Source organism: Phoca vitulina, unplaced genomic scaffold, assembly GCF_004348235.1.
Source record: "Phoca vitulina isolate PV1807 unplaced genomic scaffold, GSC_HSeal_1.0 scaffold21, whole genome shotgun sequence".
Lineage (NCBI taxonomy): Eukaryota > Metazoa > Chordata > Mammalia > Carnivora > Phocidae > Phoca > Phoca vitulina.
Window position 1 is genome coordinate 11,465,768 of NW_022589724.1, and position 23,838 is coordinate 11,489,605.

Below are 23,838 nucleotides of genomic sequence, written 5' to 3' on the forward strand. Positions count from 1 at the left end.
AATTTCCTTACTGCCCACTGACAAGTTCTTGAAAAAGGCAGAGAGACCTTCCTGTAGGAGCTCAGCTGCCTTGATGTTGATACTTTGCTAAGGGCAAAAGGCATTCTTAGCCTGAACCCCAGGATTCTGTGAGTCTACTTTAATATATAAAATTCCTTTGGGGCGCCTGGGTGGCTCAGTCGTTAAGCGTCTGCCCTCGGCTCAGGTCATGATCCCGGGTTCCTGGGATCGAGCCCCGCATCAGGCTCCCTGCTCCGCGGGAAGCCCGTTTCTTCCTCTCCCACTCCCCCTGCTTGTGTTCCCTCTCTCGCTGTGTCTCTCTCTGTCAAATAAATAATAAAATATTAAAAAAAAAAAAAAATTCCTTTGGAAACTTCCTCTATCTGTACTCCCCCCCGCCCCAAGATATATGTTAGCAATCATCCTCCAAGCATATGGCCCACTAATAATCATCTGAAGGGTCACATGACTGAGTTTTTACTCAACAATAATAAATCACCTTTCCTAACAATAGCCAGTCGTCTCAGGTTCCTAGAAACCTTGTTTCCAAAATACCTGGGAGACTTGTGCTGTCCCTAACCCCCTCCCAACTTCAAAGTATATAATCAGTCACCCGTCACAACCCCAATGCAGCACTTTCTGCCCACGGGTCCTGTCCCCGTGCTTTAATAAAACCACCTTGTAGCATTGAAGACATCTTAAGAATTCTTTCTTGGCCGTCGGCTCTGAACCCCAACACTTCTACATCAATTTAATTATACACCTGCCATGCTCCTAGGTATCCTTAATAAGGATTCACTAAATGGCAGTTACCCTCTCATCATCATTATTACCATTGTTATTTGTATCTACAGCATATAAGGAGCAACAAACTGGAAAAGCTCCTGAATTTATTCATTCTGGACCCAATTTCAGGAGTGAGATATCACAACTCTTCATGAAGGAGAAGGCAAAAAATCTTCCAGTGAAATAGAATGTTACAGTCTATCCTAAGGGTCACTTCATAATCTTGTCCTTTCATCAACAAGGTGAAAGTAACTGGTATTTAAGCAAAGCAAGGGATCACACAGCATTTGCTTTTTTAAAAATCCACCCAAATTGGCCCCAGTTAAAAAAAAAAAACACATCACCATTTAGAGCTATAAACTTCAGTGACTTGGAAAATGGGATTCTGGCATAGAAGTCTTTTTACAGAATAAAGAGGAATAAAACAATGTATTCATTTAGGTACCTGTGTCTCTGTGCATCTGTATATATGGAGATGTAGTTATTATATTCATTAGGAATCAACTTTTTAATTTTTTATTGTTATGTTAATCAGCATACATTACATCATTAGTTTTAGATGTAGTGTTCCATGATTCATTGTGCATAACACCCAGTGCTCCGTGCAGAACGTGCCCTCTTTAATACCCATCACCAGGCTAACCCATCCTCCCAACCCCCTCCCCTCTAGAACCCTCAGTTTGTTTTTCCATTTTAGTTCTAGGTCTTCACAGAAAAGAGGAGAAATCTGAGAGCAAGAGAAATAAATCACCAAAGGCACCATGCCATCAACGACTTACCCACACACCGGGGTTCTAGGCCATCCCACTGGGCGTTTGCTTGACAGGTAAGCTTAGCACTTCCTTCTAGTGTGTACCCTTCATCACAGGTAACCAAACACACTGTCTTGTAGGACATTTCCCCCATGGAACAGCTGATGCGGCCATGTTTGGGCTGGCGGAGATGAGGACATGTCCGTACTATATAAAATGAATATAACTAGGTCACATTTTACTAAATAAAGACAAAAATTGTAAGTTTAACAATGCCTACACAAGCAAGAACATACCTTTTCTTAAAATGGCAAATAGTAAATAACGCACCATTATGTTTTGAGCTTGTGTGGGACGATTAAAAGCAGGTGTTTCATCAGATGCTCTGCCCAAGCAAAATGACTGTGCTCGGTCACCTGCCCATAGGTGAGAAACTTAAGCTAATCTAAGGAGTCCGGTCCTAGATGGATGATGACACCTGTAGATTGGAGGTGGCTGACAATGGGAGGTCTCTGCAACCCTCAGCTGGGCCTTTGCTGTGATTTTCCAGGCTACGGTCCAACAAAAGGAAGGAATCTTTTCCAGGACAGGGATTCAGGTTCACGATTAACTCCATTCTCAGATCTCATGGGCCTATGGGCATATCCTGGGCCTTTTAATGGTCCCAGCCTCTGCAGTCTTAAATTTCAGTATCCAACTCTCTGACCATAACTCTGGTCCTGTTAGCTTTTTCACCCCTTTCTTCCAAGACACTTATTGCAAATCCTAGTTCATGATGCTAATCTTGACTTATGCACTAAGATTGTTTTGTGTGTTTTTGCTGCTGTGACAAAGATGGCTAGTTGTCTACCCAGTAACATTCTTCCCAGTTTTATTCAGCATAGAATACACACAGCTAGAAGGTAACAACTGCCCACCTCCATCGCACCAATGACAGACAATGAGATGTGAGCTGAAGTTGTCTGGAAAAGCTTTTTAATGGAGACTCTTTCAATTGAGAGAGTGCTTTTTGCCTTTTCCTCCTCCTTCTTTGTCCTGAAATACGGACATGAGGGATAGTACCCCAGCATATTACAGTAAAAGTGCAGGATACTCTTATAGGATAACTATCATGCCCTAAGATGGTAAAGCAAAAAAATTAAAGAAGCCTGGGTCTCTAACGACAATGGAGCTATCACACCAGTTTAGGATTACCTGCTTCTCTTCTTCTTTTAGATGAGAGAAAAATAAACTCTTAAATGGCTTAGGACATTGTTACTTGGGTCTTTGATACCAGTAGCTGTACATAATTCTTAATTTCCTGTGCCCGGCATCCATTCACTTTTCCTTTGCTAATTTCCTAGGGAAACATCGCTCCCCTCTATCAGCTCATGGGGTCTGTGTGTGCTCCAACCCTGCTCAGAGGTAGAGCATGTGACCTAGGATCACATTTCCTTGGTCTGAGAAGTGAGCTGATACAATGGTGACATGATTCCTTTATCTATCAGCTTCACAACCACCATGAGAGAGCAGCCGGGGGCTATTTACTAAACCCTTGATCCTGGAAATGCCCCTGTGCCTTGGTCAGCGTCAACCCCATCAGCAGAAGCACCCACCACAGGGTGTCCAGAGAAACATGCATTTTTCTAGTACTGCTAATTCTAACTCATTAGTCTCAATACTACATCAGAGAGGCTCCAAGAGGGCACTCGGACTGCTCCTGCCTCTGCAGGTCCCCAAACAGCATCTGTGCTCTAAGCTCTCCTGGCGAGACCTTCCTTGCTGTCCAGCCCACCAAAATCCCGTAATGTGTCTTAGGGTCTATCTCAATTAATCTTATGACATTCTATATTCCTGGTTCTGACAATCTCTTAGGAAGCCCAAGGCTCCAAGGTTATCCCTCATCTACCAGGGTCATCCCCATGTAGTTCTACTCCAAATCTAATTCACAAACTCTTGCACCTGACCTCTGGAATACATGATCAGTCTTCAGTAAATCCTCTCCTATCCTAAACTTCACTTGTCAACTTTTCTTTCACTTTCTTATCCTAATCAAAACCTCATTGTCTCTTATAGCAAGGCCTGCGGGTGACAGAGTTGTCTTCTTTGCTCCTTGTGCCTTCCCAGATTTTTCTCTCTCCCTTCCTCTTTTCTAAAACCTTTCAGCTCCCAGTGTCATATTAAATATTCAACATCGTTTCTTTCCCAATTGTCTGCTGACCTCTGGGCTACTTCTTATTCTTTGAAGATTTTATTCTTTCTGTCTCTCTGTCTCTCTGTGTCTCTGTGTCTCTCTGTGTCTCTGTCTGTCTCTCTCTCACACACACACACATCGGTGATTTCATATATTCTATGTAGAAGATCATTCCAGTATCCAGGAGTCATATTTTTCACCTCTTCTTCTCCAATAACCATATCCTTCACCCTACCTCAGCCTCCCTTCCATTGCCTTATGCTCTAGACCTTGCTATCATCAACTTAAGCATCCCACTCTCTGAAAACAGCCTCCTATCTTCTTGGATCACTCCTTCAAGGGATTCAACTCCATCAATTTCTATACCCTACTGGGATCTCCAATCCATTGTATGTTCTGTAGAGAAAATCATCTCTAAAGAGTTATTCTTTCTACACCTCTTTTCCTCCAGTTCTGGTTTAAACCCACTCTGTTCAGGATTTCCAATCAGGGGAAGGAGGGCAAGGATAAAGGAGAAAGGAAGTGGGAGAATAAGAAAAGAGAAGAAAAGAAAGAGAAGGCGAGGGGAAGGTAGGTAGAAGAGAAGAAGAATAGAGGAGGTGAGAAAAGGGAAAGGAGGAGTGGGAAGAACAGTGCAGAGAAGGGAGGGGAAGCTGAAGAATAGGGAGGGGAAGGTAAAGTAGGAACAGGGGAAAGAGGAATAAAGAGCAGGCGGGGGAGGCTGCAGAGCCCCATGGAAATTTACCCTTTCAGTCAGATGGCATGTACATCCCTGTCATAAACAGAGATATGGAGAGGAAAAGAGAATGCATTCCTGCTGGATATGCCAAACGATGGTCACCTATATTCATTTGCTCACAGATATAATCCTACAAGCATCAGGCATAGTGCGCACACACACACACACACACACACACACACACACACACACACACACCCAAAAATAACCTCTGCAAAAGAACAAAGTTCTGTTATCAACAATAGCATTTCTGCAACACTAAAGGCCAGAAGACAACCTGGCAATCTCTAGATATTTTGAACAAAATAATCTGGGACTCAAGAATTTTGGGGGGACTCTGGGTAAGGTATATTTTTTTCTTCAACATTTCTGTATTTGCCAATTTTTCATATCAAGCATATATTTATGATGAAAGCTTAACTTTATAATAAGAGGAAAGGAAGTTGGGGGAAAATATTCAGTGCATATTCTACTGAAGCCACTGTTTGGCAGGATCTATTCTGAAGGAACCCATTCAAATGATATTCAGTCAGCGGAGCATAAATATTGGGTGCAGTAAATATATATATTTAGGATTGATCACTCTTAGAAAATTCAAGAATCAAATTAAAGCATAAACCATAAGCTTTAGCCTTTCAATCCCTGGGATGACTTGGACCAAAGTCAACTACTGATGACAGATGAGCAGACATATTTTGCCTTCCACATCTTGATTTTTATTGAACGTGTCCATCGTGTAAGTAAAATCATTGTTGAGCGCATCAGGTTCACGGAAGTATTTCGCCTTCCACATTCTGACTCCTATTGAGTGTGTCTACCATATGTAGCACAATGCCAAGTGCCAGGTGGAATTAAAAGGTGAACAGATAAAATTCCTATGATCAAAATACACAGAATCTGGAAAACCATGTTAAACAACTACTTTTAGATTTAATAAACTGCTAAAATCACTCCAGCTTTCCAACTCAAGACGAAATGGATTTGCAACATCTCTCAAGAGTACTGATAGTAAATTAGAGTTGGTGTTTCATACACATACAAATTATAATGTTTCTCAAATGTTGGTTTTAATAAACTTTCATTGCTCCTCTGGGAAACAAAGCATATGTAAGAATTCCTATTTAGTCCTTAAACATCTTATATTCCTTTTCAACCAAGAATGTTTTTAATAGAAACATGCCTATTTATTAGTTTCAGTTAATTTTTTTTTATTTCAACAAACTGAAAAATTCTGCAATAAATGTTTCTTGATGTACATCCATGTTAAAGCAATCCTTAAATATTGATGTGGTCTTTTTAGAAAATAGCAATTTATTCTTTCAAGAAGACAGTCTACTAAGAAGTAGACAATGTGAGAACTGCTCTGGTTCTCATTTTAAAGACTAATTAGATTTTTTTTCCCCAGGTAAACAGTTCCTGTCAATATCTAAATTGCGATAGCATCTATATTGAAAATAAAATAAACCTGATGTTAAATGTAGGATTCTCATTGTTGTTTGGACCATTTTATCAGAAAAAAATTCTATCACAAAATTTAATTTACTATGATGCTGTGGTTTAGTGAGTTATCATTAGGAAACCACAAAAAAATCCTTACAAGTTTAGAAATAAGTGTATAATTCAGATAAAAAATTTTAAGAAAGAGTATAAATGCTTTATGATGAATACAAAGGAGGAATAAGACTCAAGCCTTTTGAGTATTATTTAACACTATAAGACATTAACAGTGCAACATGAAATTTGTAAGAGCCTTTATATTTTACACTGATCTTTCATTTCTGTCTCAATTTCAGAAAGATTTTCAAGAAAAAGATAACATAACTAAAATGGTTCTGTTCCTACAATTAGATTTAAATTAGATCCTAAAATACTATTTTCTCTCTGTTTCCCACCCTAGGACAGAATTGAATCCCCAAGCAGCTGCCATATTTCATTGAATCCCAGATGCCCCAATCATGAGGCACACCATTATTTTATGTGCCACTAATAAAGAAACAATAATATCTATGAAAGGACTTAATGCCACTGATTTTAAGGTGCATCTTAGTTTTTAGGGATGTTAAAATGTGGGGGGAAAAGTGTTCTAGAATTAATGAAATATGGTATATATTTCAAAGAACAATATCTCAAGTAACTAAATTCACTAAAGATGAGCCAGAGGAAGGGATTAAGTATCTTCATTTGGGACAGCTTTGTACGCTGGTAAGTTAGGCAGAGCTTTGGGGATGAAACTGAAGGGATCTCAGGAAGAGCCATGATCCTGTAGTATATCTCTGCTTTGATTAAAATTATTTTATTTATATTAGAATATCAACTGAAATTGCATAAATAAGAATGAGAATGCTTTTTAAAAATGCACATGCATAATGGGAAGTGACAAAGGCAGATCACCGACATATCTATTTATCAGTGCATGTATCAATGTGTGTATTTGTCAAATTCAAGTTCTTGATCTTTCACCAGTGGTATAATTAAGGATTGAGAGGAAAAGATACATTCTGTGCTCATAAAAAACTAGCAATCTAGCAGCGGTGATACACAAGTTGATTAATAAAAGTTAAGTGTGTTGGTTGTATTATAACACGTTGGTTAAGCTGGGAAATAGGCTGTCAGAATCCCCTTACTGTAAGCCACATTAGGCTTGGTCAAAAGATGAACCTGCCCTGGATTTTAGAAAGCAGTAAGGGAAGCAGTGGTCACTGTAGCCAGACTCAGTGATGGGAAATGTAGACATGTCCCATGGGTTCCAGCTTGTCTTTGCTAGCCTCCATTCCGAGTCCCAACTGCTAACTGTATTGACTTAAGAAGGCCCCAAACTCACTGCCAGGTTCTTGGCTGTGGAGCCATGGGGTGTGGTTACACACAAGCAAAAAGCTTCTCTTAGACCTCCCAACACATTTGGCTTGGCCTTACAGACTGAGTTGGTAGTAACACCTCTGATGTTCCAACTTCTCTTCTAGATCTTCAGTTTGCCAGCTCTTCCAAAACTGTGCAAGGTCTGAATTCCTAAAATAAATCCCTGATCCAATGACACTCACGGTGACTGTGCTTCCCCCACTGACCCTGACACACAGAGCACAAGGGTTCTAATCAGGGGAGAACAGATTGGTGGACAGACATACAGAAGTTAGAGGTCATCCCATCCAGGCTGAGAAGTTTGATAAGAGCAGAGGGTTTATATATAGGGACCAACAGCAAAGTCAGGCCTATCAGACACTCAAAACTGTAGGAACAACTTGTCAAAGGATGGCTTCCTGAGAGGACACAGCCATTTCTTATGGCTTTAGTGCAGGATCCGAGGCTCAGGGTATGGACGGTGGAAGGTAAAGAGGCAGGGGTCAGACCTTATCCTAAAGGGGTTGTCTACTTGCTTCTCTCACTCTTCTTTGGAAGGCCAGTAAGTGGAAGGTTAAAATGCAATGCTTTCCACCCTCTGCCATTAAGTATTTGGAAGAAGGGGTAGAGATCTGACACAGAGCTTATAACTGTTGACTTTATAGGAATACATCTGAGAGGCTTTCTACGATTAACTTTTTCAGTAACGGCCTGTGGCTTTTTACCATTTGAGACTGCAGGACTGAAAATGTCTTTCCTTGGCCTTCCCACATAAACAGTAGCTTGTCTGAATTTGGAAATCTAGGGTCTGATTCTTTTCTCTCAGAATCCTGGCAACATACTCTCATCTTCTCATATCTACAATGGCTAATAAGAGGCTCAAGTCTGATCCTCTTTCCTTTGTAGGTAGTGTTACTTATTTCGAACTGTGAAATGGGGACAATTTTCCATTTTTCCAGGGCATTCAGAAATTTCACTAAGATTATTTCCAGATATGGATCTGTTTTCAATCATTTTTTTCTAGCACTCATTAAGTGATGTTAAGCTGAATATCAAAGATGTTAGTTGTGTGTATTTTCAAGATTTCAGCTTGGGGATATATTTTCCCTCACTCCATTCTCTCTCTAGATTCCCAATATAAGAAGAGTCTATTTCCTGGGACGGTTCTCATTCACTTTATTCTTTCGTATTTTTTATTCTTTGAAATTCTTCTCTACCTACAGAAGAATTTCTTTTTTTTTTTTTTAGATTTTTTATTTATTTGAGAGAGAGATAGTGAGAGAGCACAAGTGGGGAGGAGAGGGAGAAGCAGGCTCCCCACAGAGCAGGGAGCCTGACACGGGACTCGATCCCAGGACCCCAGGATCATGACCCGAGCCGAAGGCAGACGCCCAACTGACTGAGCCACCCAGGCACCCCCTACAGAAGAGTTTCTTGAGTTGGTTTTCTAACTTATTAATTTGTCTTTTCACTGTCTGGTCATTGTGTCTCCAACCTTCTTTTTTTTATCCTCAGAAATCCTTTTGTTTTCAGATTTCTTCCATTTCTTGGCATCCTGGCCTTATTTAGCACTGTGATTGCCTCAGAATCTCAGTGAGTCCATTTGTTCCCCTTTTCTTTCAGGTCCCCCTTGTATAATTTTGCTGATTTCTTCTTTTCTTTGTAGATACAGAGAAGAGTATGGGTTGGGACCTGAGTTAGGCAGATTCATATTAATGGATGGGTTCAATACAGTAGCTGATAACTGCAGTGGTGGTCTTCTGGGGCTCACAAATGACCTCAGAGCCTGAGTGGGTCGCCTTCCTTATGGGTGCAAAGAACCAAGAGAAAACTCTTTACAGTACTCCAGGGAACTGTGTGATGGGGGGTCCTGGAGCAATCAAATCCCAAGGTGGGGATGAGGTTGCCAGATTTTAGCAAAAACAAACAAATGAGGAGATCCAGGTAAATTTGAGTTTTAGAAAATCAACATCTCATTTTTAGTATAAGTCAGTCCCAAATCTTGTATGGGACTGACTTATACTAAAAACTGTTCTTTATCTAAAATTTGCATCTCACTGGGTGTCCTGGGTTTCATCTGGCAACTTTAGGTAGGGGGGAAATACTGTATTCAGAAGCTTGATGGGAAGGGAATCTCAAGTCCTTTGACTTGTTCCCCTCTTTTCTTAGATAGCCCTCTCTTCCAACCCTACTTGTGAAACCTTGAGAAGTTGTCTAAGGGGAGCCTGGGTGGCTCAGTCAGTTGGGTGTCCAACTCTTGGTTTCGGCTCAGGTCATGATCTCAGAGTCATGAGATCAACCCCACGTCGGGCTCTGCGCTCAACAAGGAGTCTGCTTGAGATTCTTTTCCTCTGCCCCCAGCTCATGCACGCATGCTCTCTCAAATAAATAAATAAATCTTAAAAAAAAAACTGGACTTATTTTTTTTAAAAAAGAAAACTTAGGAAGTTGTGTGTGCAATAGTTGTAAGAAGTAGGAAAGGAGATCTTGGAGATGGCAAGAGTGGAGGTAAACTAAGGTACCATTCTATTTGTTTTTTCTCTTTTTTCAATGTGGGAGCCTTATGTTCTATTCGAGGTACCATAAATCCCTGTTTCTATTGGCCTGATTAGGCTCTTTGGGATCTCACTTTAGCAAATTCCCACTTTCTATAGAACACTGTCTATTCTGAGCAATGGCTGGAGACATACAAGTCAGCTCACTGCTCCTGCTGCAGGACCCCGGTGTGGTTCCCAGTCCTCAATGACATTAGTCATCAAAGCCCACATTCCAAGCATTCCAAAACTCTACTTGGCACCCTGTCTTGGCTGCTTAAAATCTGAGGTTTGGGGTAACCTGTCCATTTCCTTCCCAGGAAGGCCCTTTCTTTGCTCTTTGCTAGTTCATAAAAGAAACATAAAGGGGATAGTTTATGATGATGTGGTCAATTGAACTTGGTAGTTCTGATTTCAGATGTCCTATAATCTTTTCTCTTTCTGTGGTCTGTGGTCTATGAAATTCCAAGAAACAAAGAACTTCACTGGTCCATTAAAGTTTAAATCAAGGAAATCAAGCAAGGCAATCAACAATGTGGACTGGCAGTTTGCATACCTCTGCAGGAGCTCTCTGAACCGGACCACAAACCATTGGGTAGACACAAGAGGATGCTGCTTCCCACGAGGTCAAAACCAGGGTGACATCGGACCCCACAGGCTGCATTGAAGTGGTTGTTACAAGTGTTCTGGATAAAGTAACCGTTTTCAGGAGGCCTCAGGGCAGGGCAGTGGACAACTAACATTTACAGAAAGAAAATAAAAAAGCAAAATTAGCCTTTGAAGCAGCCTCCTTTTCTTTGTCTGTTTAAGAGGACATTTTAGACACACAGTTAAATCACCCACATCATTCCTATTTACTGCATTTCAATTTCTAAGTGCATATTTGGAAGAAGAACCCTTACATCTCACTCCTATTAGGTATGTATTTACTTCCAATTAAATTTTTTAAAGACTATTTAGTCTTTTTTAAGCTTTAAAAATGTTTTATTTTGATACCTATGTGGATATGAGATTTTCTAGTTCTTGATCTTCATATGTCATTATTTATTCTCCTTCTTAATTAAGGTGGCGTGAAACAAAGAATAAGTCCAACACAGTACATCTGCTACAGATCCCACAGCTTCTTGCACATGTTACAGGCTAATTCAATAACTTTTTAATTTTGATATGAATACTATCAAGATACTTTACTCATAAAAATATTCTCTTTAAATGGATTTAAATATCACCAGAGCCCAAACCAGCTCATTTGTTGTTAGATTTGTGGCTTTCAGGTTCATAGGAGATCTTTTTCAAGTACTAAATCTTTCTGGTTTCATGGTTCTATCACTCCTGGGGTCTCAGACCACTTTCTCTGGAGCAAGATTATAGATGTGTGCAATGACAAGAAATGCTACTTAATAAAAACAGAGAACTTCTCCCAAATAAGATTAGAGAAAGAAATATTAAAGATCACTTAAAATGAATTGTGGAATTCAGATGCTGTGGAAACACCAGCATCATTCCTTTCAAAGAGATCAGCTTTTATATTTCTTATTTGCCAGACGTGGGAGACTTACCTTCACAGGTCTGGCCAGATGCCCGATATCCCTCCTTGCAGACACAGTCTTCTGGGGACGTACTTCCAGGTGGAGAGGTGTGATTTTCATCAGGACACGGAAGGCAAGTGCCGATTCCTCCTGGAGAACCTTCTGGCTTGTACGTCCCAGATGGGCAAGCTGGGGAAATCCATTTTACATGAATTGATGATACGTGAATTGATAGTTAACAGCATTTTTGAGACTAAGTAGGCAGAAAAAAATCCAAACAATATCTTTTCATAGAAATAATAATATAATTCAAACAAGGACAGAAACAAAGATTCTTTTTGTAAGAATGATGTAGTTTTTGGGTTTTTTTCCTTCATATTTTTATTTAAAATTCTAGTTAACATATAGTGCAATATTAGTTTCAGTGGTAGAATTTAGTGATTCATCACTTACATATAACACCCAGTGCTCATCACAACAAGTGCCTCCTTAATGCTCATCACCCATCCAGCCCATCCCCACCCACCTCCTTCCAGCACCCCTCAGTTTGTTCTCTATAGTTAAAAGTCTCTTATGGTTTGCTTCCCTCTCTCTTTTTTTTCCCTTCCCCTATGTTCATCTGCTTTGTTTCTTAAATTCCACATATGAATGAAATCATATGGTATTTGTCTTTCTCTGACTTATTTCACTTAGCGTAATACACTCTAGTTCCATCCACATCGGTGCAAATGGCAAGATATTCTTTTTGATGGCTGAGTAATATTCCACTGTGGTGTGTGTGTGTGTGTGTGTGTGTGTGTGTGTGTGTGTGTGTGTAGATATAAATATATATATACATATATATATATATCTCTCACATTTTCTTTACCCATTCAAGGAGTGATGTAGCCTCCTAAGTCCCACAACTAGTTACAATTACAACATAACACAGCATGAGACATCTGTGCTTATTTGTGGGGGAAAAACCACAATACCAATGCATGTTAAGGGACTAAAGGAATCAGTGATACATGACACATAAAAAAAAGATCTTAAATATTGTTGACTCCGTATTCTCCTGCCCCAACCTGCGCAGTCCCCCTCCCCCACTGCACTCCCGCACCCTCTCCCAGCAGAGGGGAAGAACTACATATGCAAAGAGGACAGGGCCCATTGTTTCTGTTCAGAGCACTTGACTAAGGATAGGAGAAAGTGAAGAGTTTGAGCGTAATAATCCAACTGATGGGAAACAGGACCCTGGAAGAAAAAAGAAACACACACACAAAAAGATTAAGAGGAGGATCTAATTGACCTTGCTTCATCCCCTCCATCTGCACTGACAATGTCGCTTTGAATCTGTAACTTCCTCTCTGGAGTTATACATCTGTAAAATAACTCAAAATTGAGAATTCAATAATAAGGAAATTGGAGAATAGAGGGACTTGCAAGCTCAGCTAATTCCATGTAGCACTATCAAGTATGCACCGGAGTATTTCAAAACAGCAGCAACCCAGTGCACCGGAGTATTTCAAAACAGTAGCAACCCAGTAATGTGTACTTACGTGATGATATTTTATACAAATTGTTCCCAGTAATGTGTACTTACGTGATGATATTTTATATAAATTGTTTCATTTAGTCCACACAGTATTAGCAAGTAATATTAATGATGATTAATATTGTTATTAATAAATGCATTAGTTTCATTAGTATTATGTCCATTTTAAAGATGAGAAACTGAGGCATGGAGAGATTTGCAGACTTGACTGAAGTTACTCAGTAGGTAACAGAGCTAGAATTGTTTTTCAGTACTCAACATTGGTTTACTACATTTTTGAGACAAAAAATTCAAAATTACATTTACATTTTTTAATTAGCAAGTCAATGTTTTTAAGGGGTAGCACACTCCTTTCCTCTCCCTGTTATCAATTTGTTTAAGGCCTGTTTCTGGGAAGATAAGGTCTGGCTTATTTATTTATTTTTTAAAGATTTCATTTATTTATTACAGAGAGAGAGAGAGAAAGCATGAGAGGGGGAGGGTCGGAGGGAGAAGCAGACTCCCACTGAGCAGGGAACTGATGCGGGACTCGATCCCAGGACCCTGGGACCATGACCTGAGCCAAAGGTAGACGCTTAACTGACTGAGCCTCCCAGGCGCCCCGGCTTATTTATTTTTTATTTATGTTTATTTTTTTGGTCTGGTTTATTTTTTTTAAAGACATTTTTTAAGGCTTACAAAAAAACTGAGAGGAAGAGTAGAGCTAGAATTTTAAAGCAAATATTTATATGGCATTTACTATGTCCTAGGGACTATTCTACACAATTTATAAATATTATCTTTTTAATCTCCTTAAAAACCTATGAAGTAGCTAATATTATTAATCTCATTCTATAGAGGAGAAAACTAAGGCAGTAAGTAAGAGGTTAAATAACTTGCCAAAGTTACAGTGAGTAACTGGAGAGCTGGAATTTGAATCTAGATAATTTGTATCCAGAGCCTAGGTTCCTTACCACCACATGTGCTGTGTCTCAAAAACCATCCAGGTCTCTTAGATGCTAAGATCCTTGTATTAACTACTATAATAGGCTAAAAATATAAAAGACAAGATTCATTATATAATGTAATTATTAGAAAAAAAATAACCATGCTTCTGAAATTCTTGATTATATTTAAAAACAGAAGGAAACATTCTCCCATGATATTTAATAGAAAACTCTGGAACTGGCTAGATCTGTGACAGTATTTAAGAATGAGCAAACCAGGGGCGCCTGGGTGGCTCAGTCAGTTAAGAGTCTGCCTTCGGCTCAAGTCATGATCCCAGGGTCCTGGGATGGAACCCCGCATCAGGCTCCCTGCTCAGCAGAGAGGCTGCTTCTCTCTCTCCCTCTGCTGTTTCCCCTGCTTGGGCTCTCTCGCTCTCTCTGTCAGATAAATAAATAAAATCTTAACAAAAAAATAATGATAAAAATATTATAAAAGTAGTTATAATCATATGTGACTTATGAAAAATACTTCAGCAGAAAGAGAACATTGCATCAAAGCATCATGGTATTAAATATTGAATTATTATTGAATTATTCATATTATTGAGTATTTCTAGCAAATGTTCAGTAAATATTTGCACAGATCCTCAAGAAGATGCAAGACAATGTGGTCTTCTTTAAACAGAAGTCAGCAGCTGTAGGAGAAAACGATTAAGATAAACACACAGATGGAGAAGAAAATGCAAATTGTAACAGTGAAATTAAACTTGTCCTTTGAGACAGTAAAAAGAAGCCATAAAATTCCAGAACAGAACTGACTAAACCTAGGAAAAGTACTAGTTGTGATATTAACACGGGAATACATTCTTTACTTGAAGATTTGGCGCAAAAAAAGCCTCATCAAGTTTCAGGCAAAATTAATAAAAAGTGATTGACACCCAGGATAAAGGAAAAGCAATCATCTAGGAAAGAAAAGCAAAATATTTATAAATGGGAACATCAAACTGATATTTCATTTCTCCTGTGCAAAATCAAATGGCAGGAAAAAGAATGGAAGATATATAACTATGTGGAAAAAATATTATGAGCCCCAAATTCTATATCTGGGCAAGCTAATGGTGAATATGAGGAAGAGGAAGCCATTGAAGGATATGCATGGCTTCTGGAAATAAAAATGCATTTCACTGAGTGAAAAGAAATCAAAGTTAAAAACTCAAGTATGGGAAGAAATGGTATTTAATAAAACTAGTAGAACATACAGTATATACCACTACATATCTTGCTAAAATTGCAAAAATAAAAATAAATATCAAATAAGGCTCCTTCTTAAAAAAGCAAGACATATGATCGAAAGAAGAAAATAATCTTTGCATAATATAAAGAAATTGGGAGAGGAATGGGAAGATGAACAAGGGAGAGTTCTCATTTCTTTATCAATATGATAAAACTGAAAGAAAAACTGAGGATCACATTGTACATAAAAAAATACAAATAACTATGAATAGAAAAAGAATGCATAACCTCCAAATCAGTGGAAGAGAAAAAAAACCCCAAAGAACAAAGATAGAAAAACATTAAGAAAATAAAAGAAATAGCAGGAAGAATGAAAAACAAAACAACATGAATTGGGGCACCTGGGTGGCTCAGTCAGTTAAGTGTCTGCCTTTGGCTAGGGTCATGATCCCAGGTTCCTGGGATTGAGCCCCGAGTCCGGTTCCCTGCTTAGTTGGGGAGTCTGCTTCTCCCTCTCCCTCTGCCCCTTCCTCCACTCATGCATCCTCTCTCTCAAATAAATAAATAAAATCTTTAAAAAAAAAAAACAGCAGCATAAGCTAACATAATAGAAGAAAACCCAAACATATCATCTATAATAAATATTATTCATGGGTTAATTTAATCCTGTTGATAAGATACCTAAAATAAGCCAGACTTATAGGTTAAAAATAATTATGTACACAAAGATACACTAAATATTTCAAAAAATTATATATTACTACCTTAAGGAGAAATAAAAATTAAATACATAAAGAGCTTTTTCCAATACATGAAAAAGAAATGAATACTCCAATAAAAAAAGTTGACAAAGAATAAGAACTAGTAATTTCCTACAGAAAAAATGAAAATAACCAATAATCACAAGATAAACAATTTAACCTCACTCATGATAAAGAAATCCAAAGTGATGGCTACTTTTTAATTGGGCAAAATTTTTAAAGGATGTTAATACTACCAATTGCCAGTAAGCATGTGAGCAAAGAGGTTCTCTCCTCCTCTGTAGGAAACTTGAAGGTAGACATCAAAAGCCTCAAAAGGAGCTTTCCTTTTGATAAAGCACTTCATTTCTAAGAATTTGTCCCAAGTAAAGGTAAGTAAATATGTATGTATAATTGTTCTTTATCATTACACACTCAGCATTGGCTATACACAAACGTCAAGAGATAGGGAGTTTGTTAAATTCTTATTACTCATCCATCCAGTGGAATATTAGCCATAAAAATAAAATTCTTGACACATAAAATCATCCAAATTATGTAGTTGAGTGTAATAAAGCATGTTTCAAACACCATATGCATTGTATGATCCTTTTGGCTAAAAAATACATATGTAAGACTTCAAGGAAATGATCTTTAAGGTTATATATGCATGGTATATATTCATGGTAGAATTATGAGACTTTCAGGTTCATTTTTGTTGATCTACATTTTCTAGTTTTGCTATGCTGAATAGGTACTACTTGTGCAAAAACAATTAAAAGTAAATTAAAATTATATGTAAAAGAAAGTCATTGTCGCAGATGCTATTATTTCATTTCACAGTTACTGGTTCTCTGACCTCGGAGATCACTTTGATTCCTCCTTCTCCCTCTGTCTCCTCCAATATCCAAATGAAAACTGTGTTGTTTGGATTTTTCTCCTTAAAAATCCTCTGCATTTCCCCCCTCCAACCAGCAGCATTGCCCGGTCTTAGATCTGGATTTACCATCTCTCACTCAGGTCTTTACAAAGCCCTTTACTGGTCCCTCAGCCTCCATCTCTACTCTTCATTCCACCATGAATGTTGCTGCCCGAACATCTTCCTAAAATATAAATCTGATCAAATAACTTTCTACTTAAAAACTGCACCAACAGAATGAGGCCCCCTCTCTTCACTCTGACATATAAGGACATCTTTGATCTGTCTGCAACCTTCCCGTATGTTTGCTATAAGGGACCAGTGAATTGCATATCCTGCTTAGAACCTGCTTCAGAATCAAGTGCACTACGCCTGCCCCATCTCAATTTACCAGACTTGGGAGTTTGAACAACTACTTCATTTCTCTGAGACTTGGTTTCTTTGTGTGTAATATTAGTAGTACCTCCCTTATAAATTTTGTTGTTCGGATTAACTGAAATAATGTGAGTAAAGCAACAATATCTGGCATAAATTTTAGAATAAGGTCCCCAGCTCTTAACTTTCTGGACAACAAAAGAGATAATTATACTTCCTTCCTAGATGTGTTGTGCCTGGTAGATGCTCTGGTGCTTGGTAAATATTACCTCTCTTTCTCATCTTCTAGTTAGCTTCTGCCTTTGCATATGCTTTCCTTTGTCTGAGCGAGCCTCCAGCGTCCTTCAAGACTAACTCATTCTTCAAAGCTCCTCCAACTTTTTCAGATTTTGTTGGCTTCACTGCTGAGCCCCTGGAGTACATTACCCTTCTCTGCTCTGGCACACGTCACACTGTATGTAACACATGCACTCGCCTCTCTCTCTCAGTGGGCAGCATGCTCTTGTAGTTCAGAGAGTCTTCCAATGATCTGACCTAGTCATTAGCCATCCCACTTCCTGACCAACAGTCACTCAGTCAAAGAAGGTCAAGGGAAAATAAGCTTTGTTGGAAGGTGGAGGTGGGTTTAATGTGGAGGGAGGATTAAGTCAGAGAGAATAATAATTGGGTGAAGTGAAAGAACACTGAACTTGGGGTCAAGACCACCGAGTTGCAACCTTGGCTCTTCTACTGACGAGCTACGCAGTCACTGGCCAGCGACTTTCTTTTCTTTTCCTACAAAATACAAAACTTACAACTACTGATGACTATGACCTTTTCAATGCTAACCTTTGATGTTTCTATAAATAGAATCATACTAGAAAGTAAGTTAAAGAGATCTTCCATATGAGCAGTCATATTCTGTTTACAGATTTTATAGTTTATTTTTAAAATAATATTACATAAAAACAAAGTCATCTTAACAATATTACCCTCCGAAATGGTTTGAGTAATCGAGAGTTGACAACACGGGATAACAGTGTTTGGATAAAAATATCCCAAAGTACATTTGGAAATGTATTGTGAAATTCATAATGATAATGGAAAACAGACTTGAGGAGAACTATTTAAAGGCATTGCACAATTCTAGTGGGAGAGGTATAATCAACTTCTTTGATACCCAAGGGGGGAAATTCCTCATCTAAAACCAAGCAAAAGTTGAAATCGAAAAGAAGAAATAAAACTGTGGTTTTAGCAAGTTTCACAAGTGATGGTAAAGGGCTGGGGTATGTTCTTTTCCTTTAAATATTAAATGTTTCCTTCCTGAAAATGTCCCAAATACTATTTCTTAATTGCTCTCTTAGTTGTTGGTAAAATAAGCACTTTCTCTTTTCAGAAACATCTTGGCGGTTATCAGCTACTATTACTGGAAGTGTGATTCTTGAAGCTATCACGTTGTACTAATGTTAGATTTTTCTTCAGCTGACAGTGCAATTCTTTGGCTGAAATAAATTAAAATGTCAACCAGTTTGGAATTTGTAAAATACAAAGAAGCCTCCATTCTCTCTAATCCATCCCATCCACTAAATATTAATTTGTTAGATGACTATTTTAGTTAATATAAATAACATACACAGTAGCAAATACTTTATAAAATTCCTTCATATACATAATCTAAGATTGATTTTTAAAAATTTGGTAAGTATTAAGAGCCTCTGTCCTTGCACAATTCATCTTCAAAGGTTAATAAATTCCTTTGAAGACTACAGTGGTAAGGTGGCTGCATCAGCTGCATTCAGACTGTGCACTACACAACTCCAAGGGTGCCCATTTGGGTAGATTACAATGCCATTCAAGAGTCATGCAACTCAAAAGCCCTAGTTTCTGCTCTATCTAGGAAGGGCACCAAGCAAGTGTCTGGGCCCCCAGAGAAAGGCTCTTTATTCTTACAACATCAGGCTCCTTCTCAACTTTATGGATTTGATCTGAATAAGGAATCTGTTCCTACAAATAGCTGTGCTAGGATTTTGAGCACAGGGATTCACTGCCCTAGAAAAGAACCAGTTTTCCCCACACTGACCCAGTATTTTCACAATTATAAGACAAGCATGTAGGCATGCATACGAGGAAACTTGCTTTTATGAGACAGCCAAGATCCTTTCCATGTTCATTAATGAATTAGATAAGGAGGATTTTAACTGTCTTGGATACTGCACAACTGAATCTGTGGTAAATGAATTAGCATCCTGTCAATCTTCCCACGATTGGTTAGCTTATTTGGCTGAAGTACAGCATATCTGGACAAAATTGTGAATTTGAGCAACTGCGTGGTGCCAAAGCAGCAAATGGACCACTGGCTGCAGGAGGCCATGTTGCAAAGAGAAGCATCTGCTCAGACTGGAAAGGAAATTACTGATGGATCAGGACAAGTCTATCAAAAAACAAAAAATAAAACCCTCAAAAGACCATGTCTTAAAGAGGATGCATCAGCAAAGTAATTATTATATTGCTAAGAATTAATATATGTCACACACAGAGAGAGAGAGAGAGGGAGAGAGAAATACAACCTGGCTAAGTACAAAATACTTAGGCAAAGCCTTTTTTGTTGAAATCTCCATGTTCTTAATTGTCTTAAGGTGTTTACTGTCTGGACGAGAAATGTGAGATCATCCTAAGTTTTACAACAAAAATTTTGTGGGCAAGCACTTTAAGGAGAGGCCACTGGAGATTTTAACATTATCTTTAACCTTGTTTATTCTTTCTCAAATAACCAATAACTTAGAATCATACAAAGAAGAAAATAAAATTTACCGTAAGCTAAACCATATTGGTTAAGTTGAATCCAATTTTTTATAATTATGAACAATTATAAACAAATTTTTCATCAGTTGAAAATTTTTTTCTTAAGCAAAATAATATTAACTTCTCAAACTCATTAGCCTATTGCCAAATTACTTGATATTTCCATTATTTGGACTAAAAGTATATATCTTATTGTACTCTCATTAGCACTGGGTATTAACAGTTTTTTAAAATTACCAATTAATCAGGCCATTTTGGAGCCTGTGGAGGCCTGGTGGGAGCAGGACTCCTAAAATGACAAAAATGTCTGGAAGGTTATGGTCCAAGGCCATTTTTACTGGTTTGTGGAACCAGAGGGAGCACGCAGCCCTCCTTAAAATTGAAGGTGTTTATGCTTGAGATGAACCTGAATTCTATCTAGGCAAGAGATGCGCTTCTGTGTATAAAACAAAGAACACCACAGTGACCCCTGATGGAAAACCAAAACCAAAACCAAACCAAACCAAACAAACAACAACAACAACAACAACAACAAACCAGAGTAACCTGGGGAAAAGTAACTCATACTCACGGAGACAGTGGTATGGTCCATGCCAAATTCCAAAGCAACCTTCCGGCTAAGGCCATTGGCCACAGAATCCACATGATGCTGTACTCCTCAAGGATTTAAACTTACTGAAGTAAAGATGTAGAAGTGTTCTCTTGTAAATAATAGAATAAAATAACCAATGAATCAATTATTTAAATGTGAAATCCTATGCATTTCAGTGCAATAGGGTTTCAACTTCAACCTAGGGTGGATCTATCCCTGAGATTCAGACACGTATAGGTCTATTGCTTGAAGAACTTGAGAACCTTCTGGGAGAAAACTTCATGCATGATAAGGGTACTGTTCAAAATATTACAACTCAGACTGACATGATCATTGATCAATGACAATAGGTATCAGCTGTAGCACCAAGCAGAATTCTACAGGCCCACTCATCTGCCAGGTATTACATCTAGGGGACAGGCACCAGTGAGCCTGGAAAAGGGGTCAGATCAGTAAAGGAACATTCAAGAGACTTAGGGAAGTCACTATTCACCAACCAGTACATAAGTATTCCAATACCCTAACCACATTTACAACTGTACTAATGCATAATTGCTGAATATTAGCCTGACCTAAGGAAAGAGAGAAATCACATATTTTGGATGTAAGAACAAGCTTGGCAGTAAGAAAGGCAGAAAAATTCTGAGAATGGTTTGGTGTTTGTTGTCAAATTCATTTCCCTGTGGTCTTACAAGGAGTGGTAAATTACGAGTCACGTCTTAGGCCATACTTGCCTTCGATATTCTCCCTCCCTCATCGTCTCTACCTCACTTCAATAAGACTTTAAAATTCTTTGGGAGTTTGGAAATGTGGATATCTGTTGTTTTCCATGCCTATGGTTTCTATGCTAATTTAGGACCTTATTATTTTATGATGCTGTAACCTCCATACATATAACTCCTCTTCTAGGTTACTCCACATTCAATGATTTCTGTCCACAGATGCCAAATTAATATTCCTGTAACACAGCTTCAATCATGCCACTTTCCTGCTCAGAAATCTCCAATGGCTTGCAGTTGCCAATTAACCAAAGGCCATCTCTGCAGCCTGGAATTCAAGTCCTAGTACAATCTAGTTCCTACTCCCTAACTTTCTTGCCCAGAATCCCACTATGTTCATAGATTTAGTCCACTCACACATCCATACAAGCTACTGCTAATATCCACCACCGGTCTGTACATTCTGTTCTCCACAGTGGTATCTCCTATTTCTAACTGTCCAAATCCTATCATTCAAACCCAGTGCAAATCCCATCACCTCCATAACTAAAAGTAAACATTTTTGGAACAGCTACAGCATTTTGTATATCATATATGCCAGATCATTTTAATTTTCATTTAAACTCAGTTGCTTAGAACTGGATTAACCATAATGCTTTGTTCATGACACACATTGTGACTTCTGTATAGTTATTACATAGCTCCATTTCATAATAAGCTACTTTAAGGCAAGTACTGGGCAACATTCATATCACCCAAAATACCTAAAAGATACTGGATAGTTAAAGGAGTCAATGGATAGATTTAAATGATTTCCTTCTGTCGTTTCCATAAACCCCAATTTAGAATGATCTCTTCCACCCAGCATTCATTCTGATATCTGGGTGGTCTAGTCTACTGCACCTTGAAGTAGTCCACTCATCTAGCAATTTTTGTCCTTCCATCTTCCCATATTAAAATATTTGGATTGTTTTCTGAATAATCCGTGTGTAAATAAAATTGCAAGTATTTCACTTTGGCAATTGCAATGCTTTCAACACATTAAAGTTCACCATGTCACCACCTTTCTCCCAGTTCATCCGTTAAAGTAGGGTGTGGTGCAAAGGATCAAGTGAGAATCCCTGGAAGAAAATTCTGGTAATTATTACTGGCTCTGACGCTGTCTGCCGTTCTCTATGTTATATAACCAATTAAAGAACTGGTTTTTCCATTATGATACCATGGGTGATCATATTTGTAACCAAGTAGTTGTAACACTAAAATTTCATGACCCTCTGTAGGGATGAGAAGGATATGACAGGTAACAGGATACTGGGGATAAAGAATAAGACGGAACTCTATCTGTACCCTTACAGACATTGTAGTCTTACAGGGATGATTAAAAGGGGCAAAGTACCATGTTATGTGACGATGCATAAGAGAGACATTACCTAGACTTGAAGCAGGGGTGGGTGGTCAGCTTTGTTGGTCAAAGTGATTTCAGAGTGAGACCAGAACCATGCACAGACATGAGAAGTGTAGGCGCAGGGGGATGGCATTTAAAACAGAGGGATCAACACGTGCAGTCCCAGAGGCAAGAGAGAGCATGCTTGAAAAAACAAGCATTCACGCTAGCTGGAGTACAGAGGGGTGAGGCTAGAAAAGTAAGTGGGTGCCAAAACCATGAAGACTGGATAGGCCACATTTAAAAGCTAAGAGTTTATCCTTAAAAAAGTGAGAACAATGACAATGTTCAAGTTAAGGTATGTGATAAGATCACTCTGGGTGACTTCTGGAGAATTATTTTGAAGGACAATAACATTTCATTCTCAAATACATGGTATGATTCAGTCACTTCCATTTTCCTCTCTACATAAGGATCATTTCAGAACCTTGAACTATGATGAATGCTTTTTTTTTCTTAATTGTAAAAAAAAAAACAAAAAAAACCAAGATTTGTCTCTATAACTTTTTCTAAAATTGTTATCCTTTATTTATTGGTCATTAGTTATTCTTCTTCCATTTTACTTTTGGTTTCAATAGAAATAAGTCATCATTGGGCATAAGATGTGGGAAAAACAGACATCACTGTTTCCACAAAAGGTGTGCCTAGTTAACACATAAAAAGCAATACCACTGTTGAATTGATACAACCAACATGGAAAAATGTGTCACCAGAGAAGATATGATGCATGCAAAAAGTAGAAGAATCTGTTTCTGAGAAGATGGAGATGTACTTTTTCTTAGTCTTCCTGGTAAGTACAACTAAAAACTCTGAATGTTACATATAAAATAAACGTAAAATGACACTAATAAAAAGGCAGACCAGCTAGGGACCTTGAGAACCAAAGCCCAACATGGTAGTGAGTTCCTTGGGCTTCCTTTTTCCTCACACATCCCAGACTTAGGGCTAGAGAAGCTGGCCATCCAAAACACCATTGGGAATGGACAAAAAAACCCTCCAAAACAACAAAATACTGCTCTCTCCAGCCAAAGGATGAAGAAATGGCAGTTAGGACACTTTTAGACAAGAACCAGTCAACTCCTCTACTCCAGCCAAACACCACAGAAAAACTGTGGCCCAATGCAGCCATACCAGGCAGAGACCAAGAGGGAAGTCTAGATTTCTACTCTTGCAAAGCTCTAGCAACCACCACCCTCACCCCAACACCTCTGGCAGAGTGGTATC

The 23,838-nt window shown here is 38.5% G+C and overlaps 1 protein-coding gene across 1 annotated transcript in view; it reads right to left on the bottom strand.

Moving 5' to 3' along the window:
• SVEP1 (sushi, von Willebrand factor type A, EGF and pentraxin domain containing 1) overlaps positions 1-23,838 on the bottom strand; it is a 192,768-nt gene that overhangs the window by 123,559 nt on the left and 45,371 nt on the right. The window contains exons 4-6 of the mRNA XM_032418406.1: positions 11,379-11,537; positions 10,376-10,555; positions 1,566-1,745 (exon numbers count right to left, since the gene is read on the bottom strand). Of these exons, the coding sequence (XP_032274297.1) occupies positions 1,566-1,745; positions 10,376-10,555; positions 11,379-11,537 (519 nt within the window). The remainder of the gene's footprint in view (positions 1-1,565; positions 1,746-10,375; positions 10,556-11,378; positions 11,538-23,838) is intronic.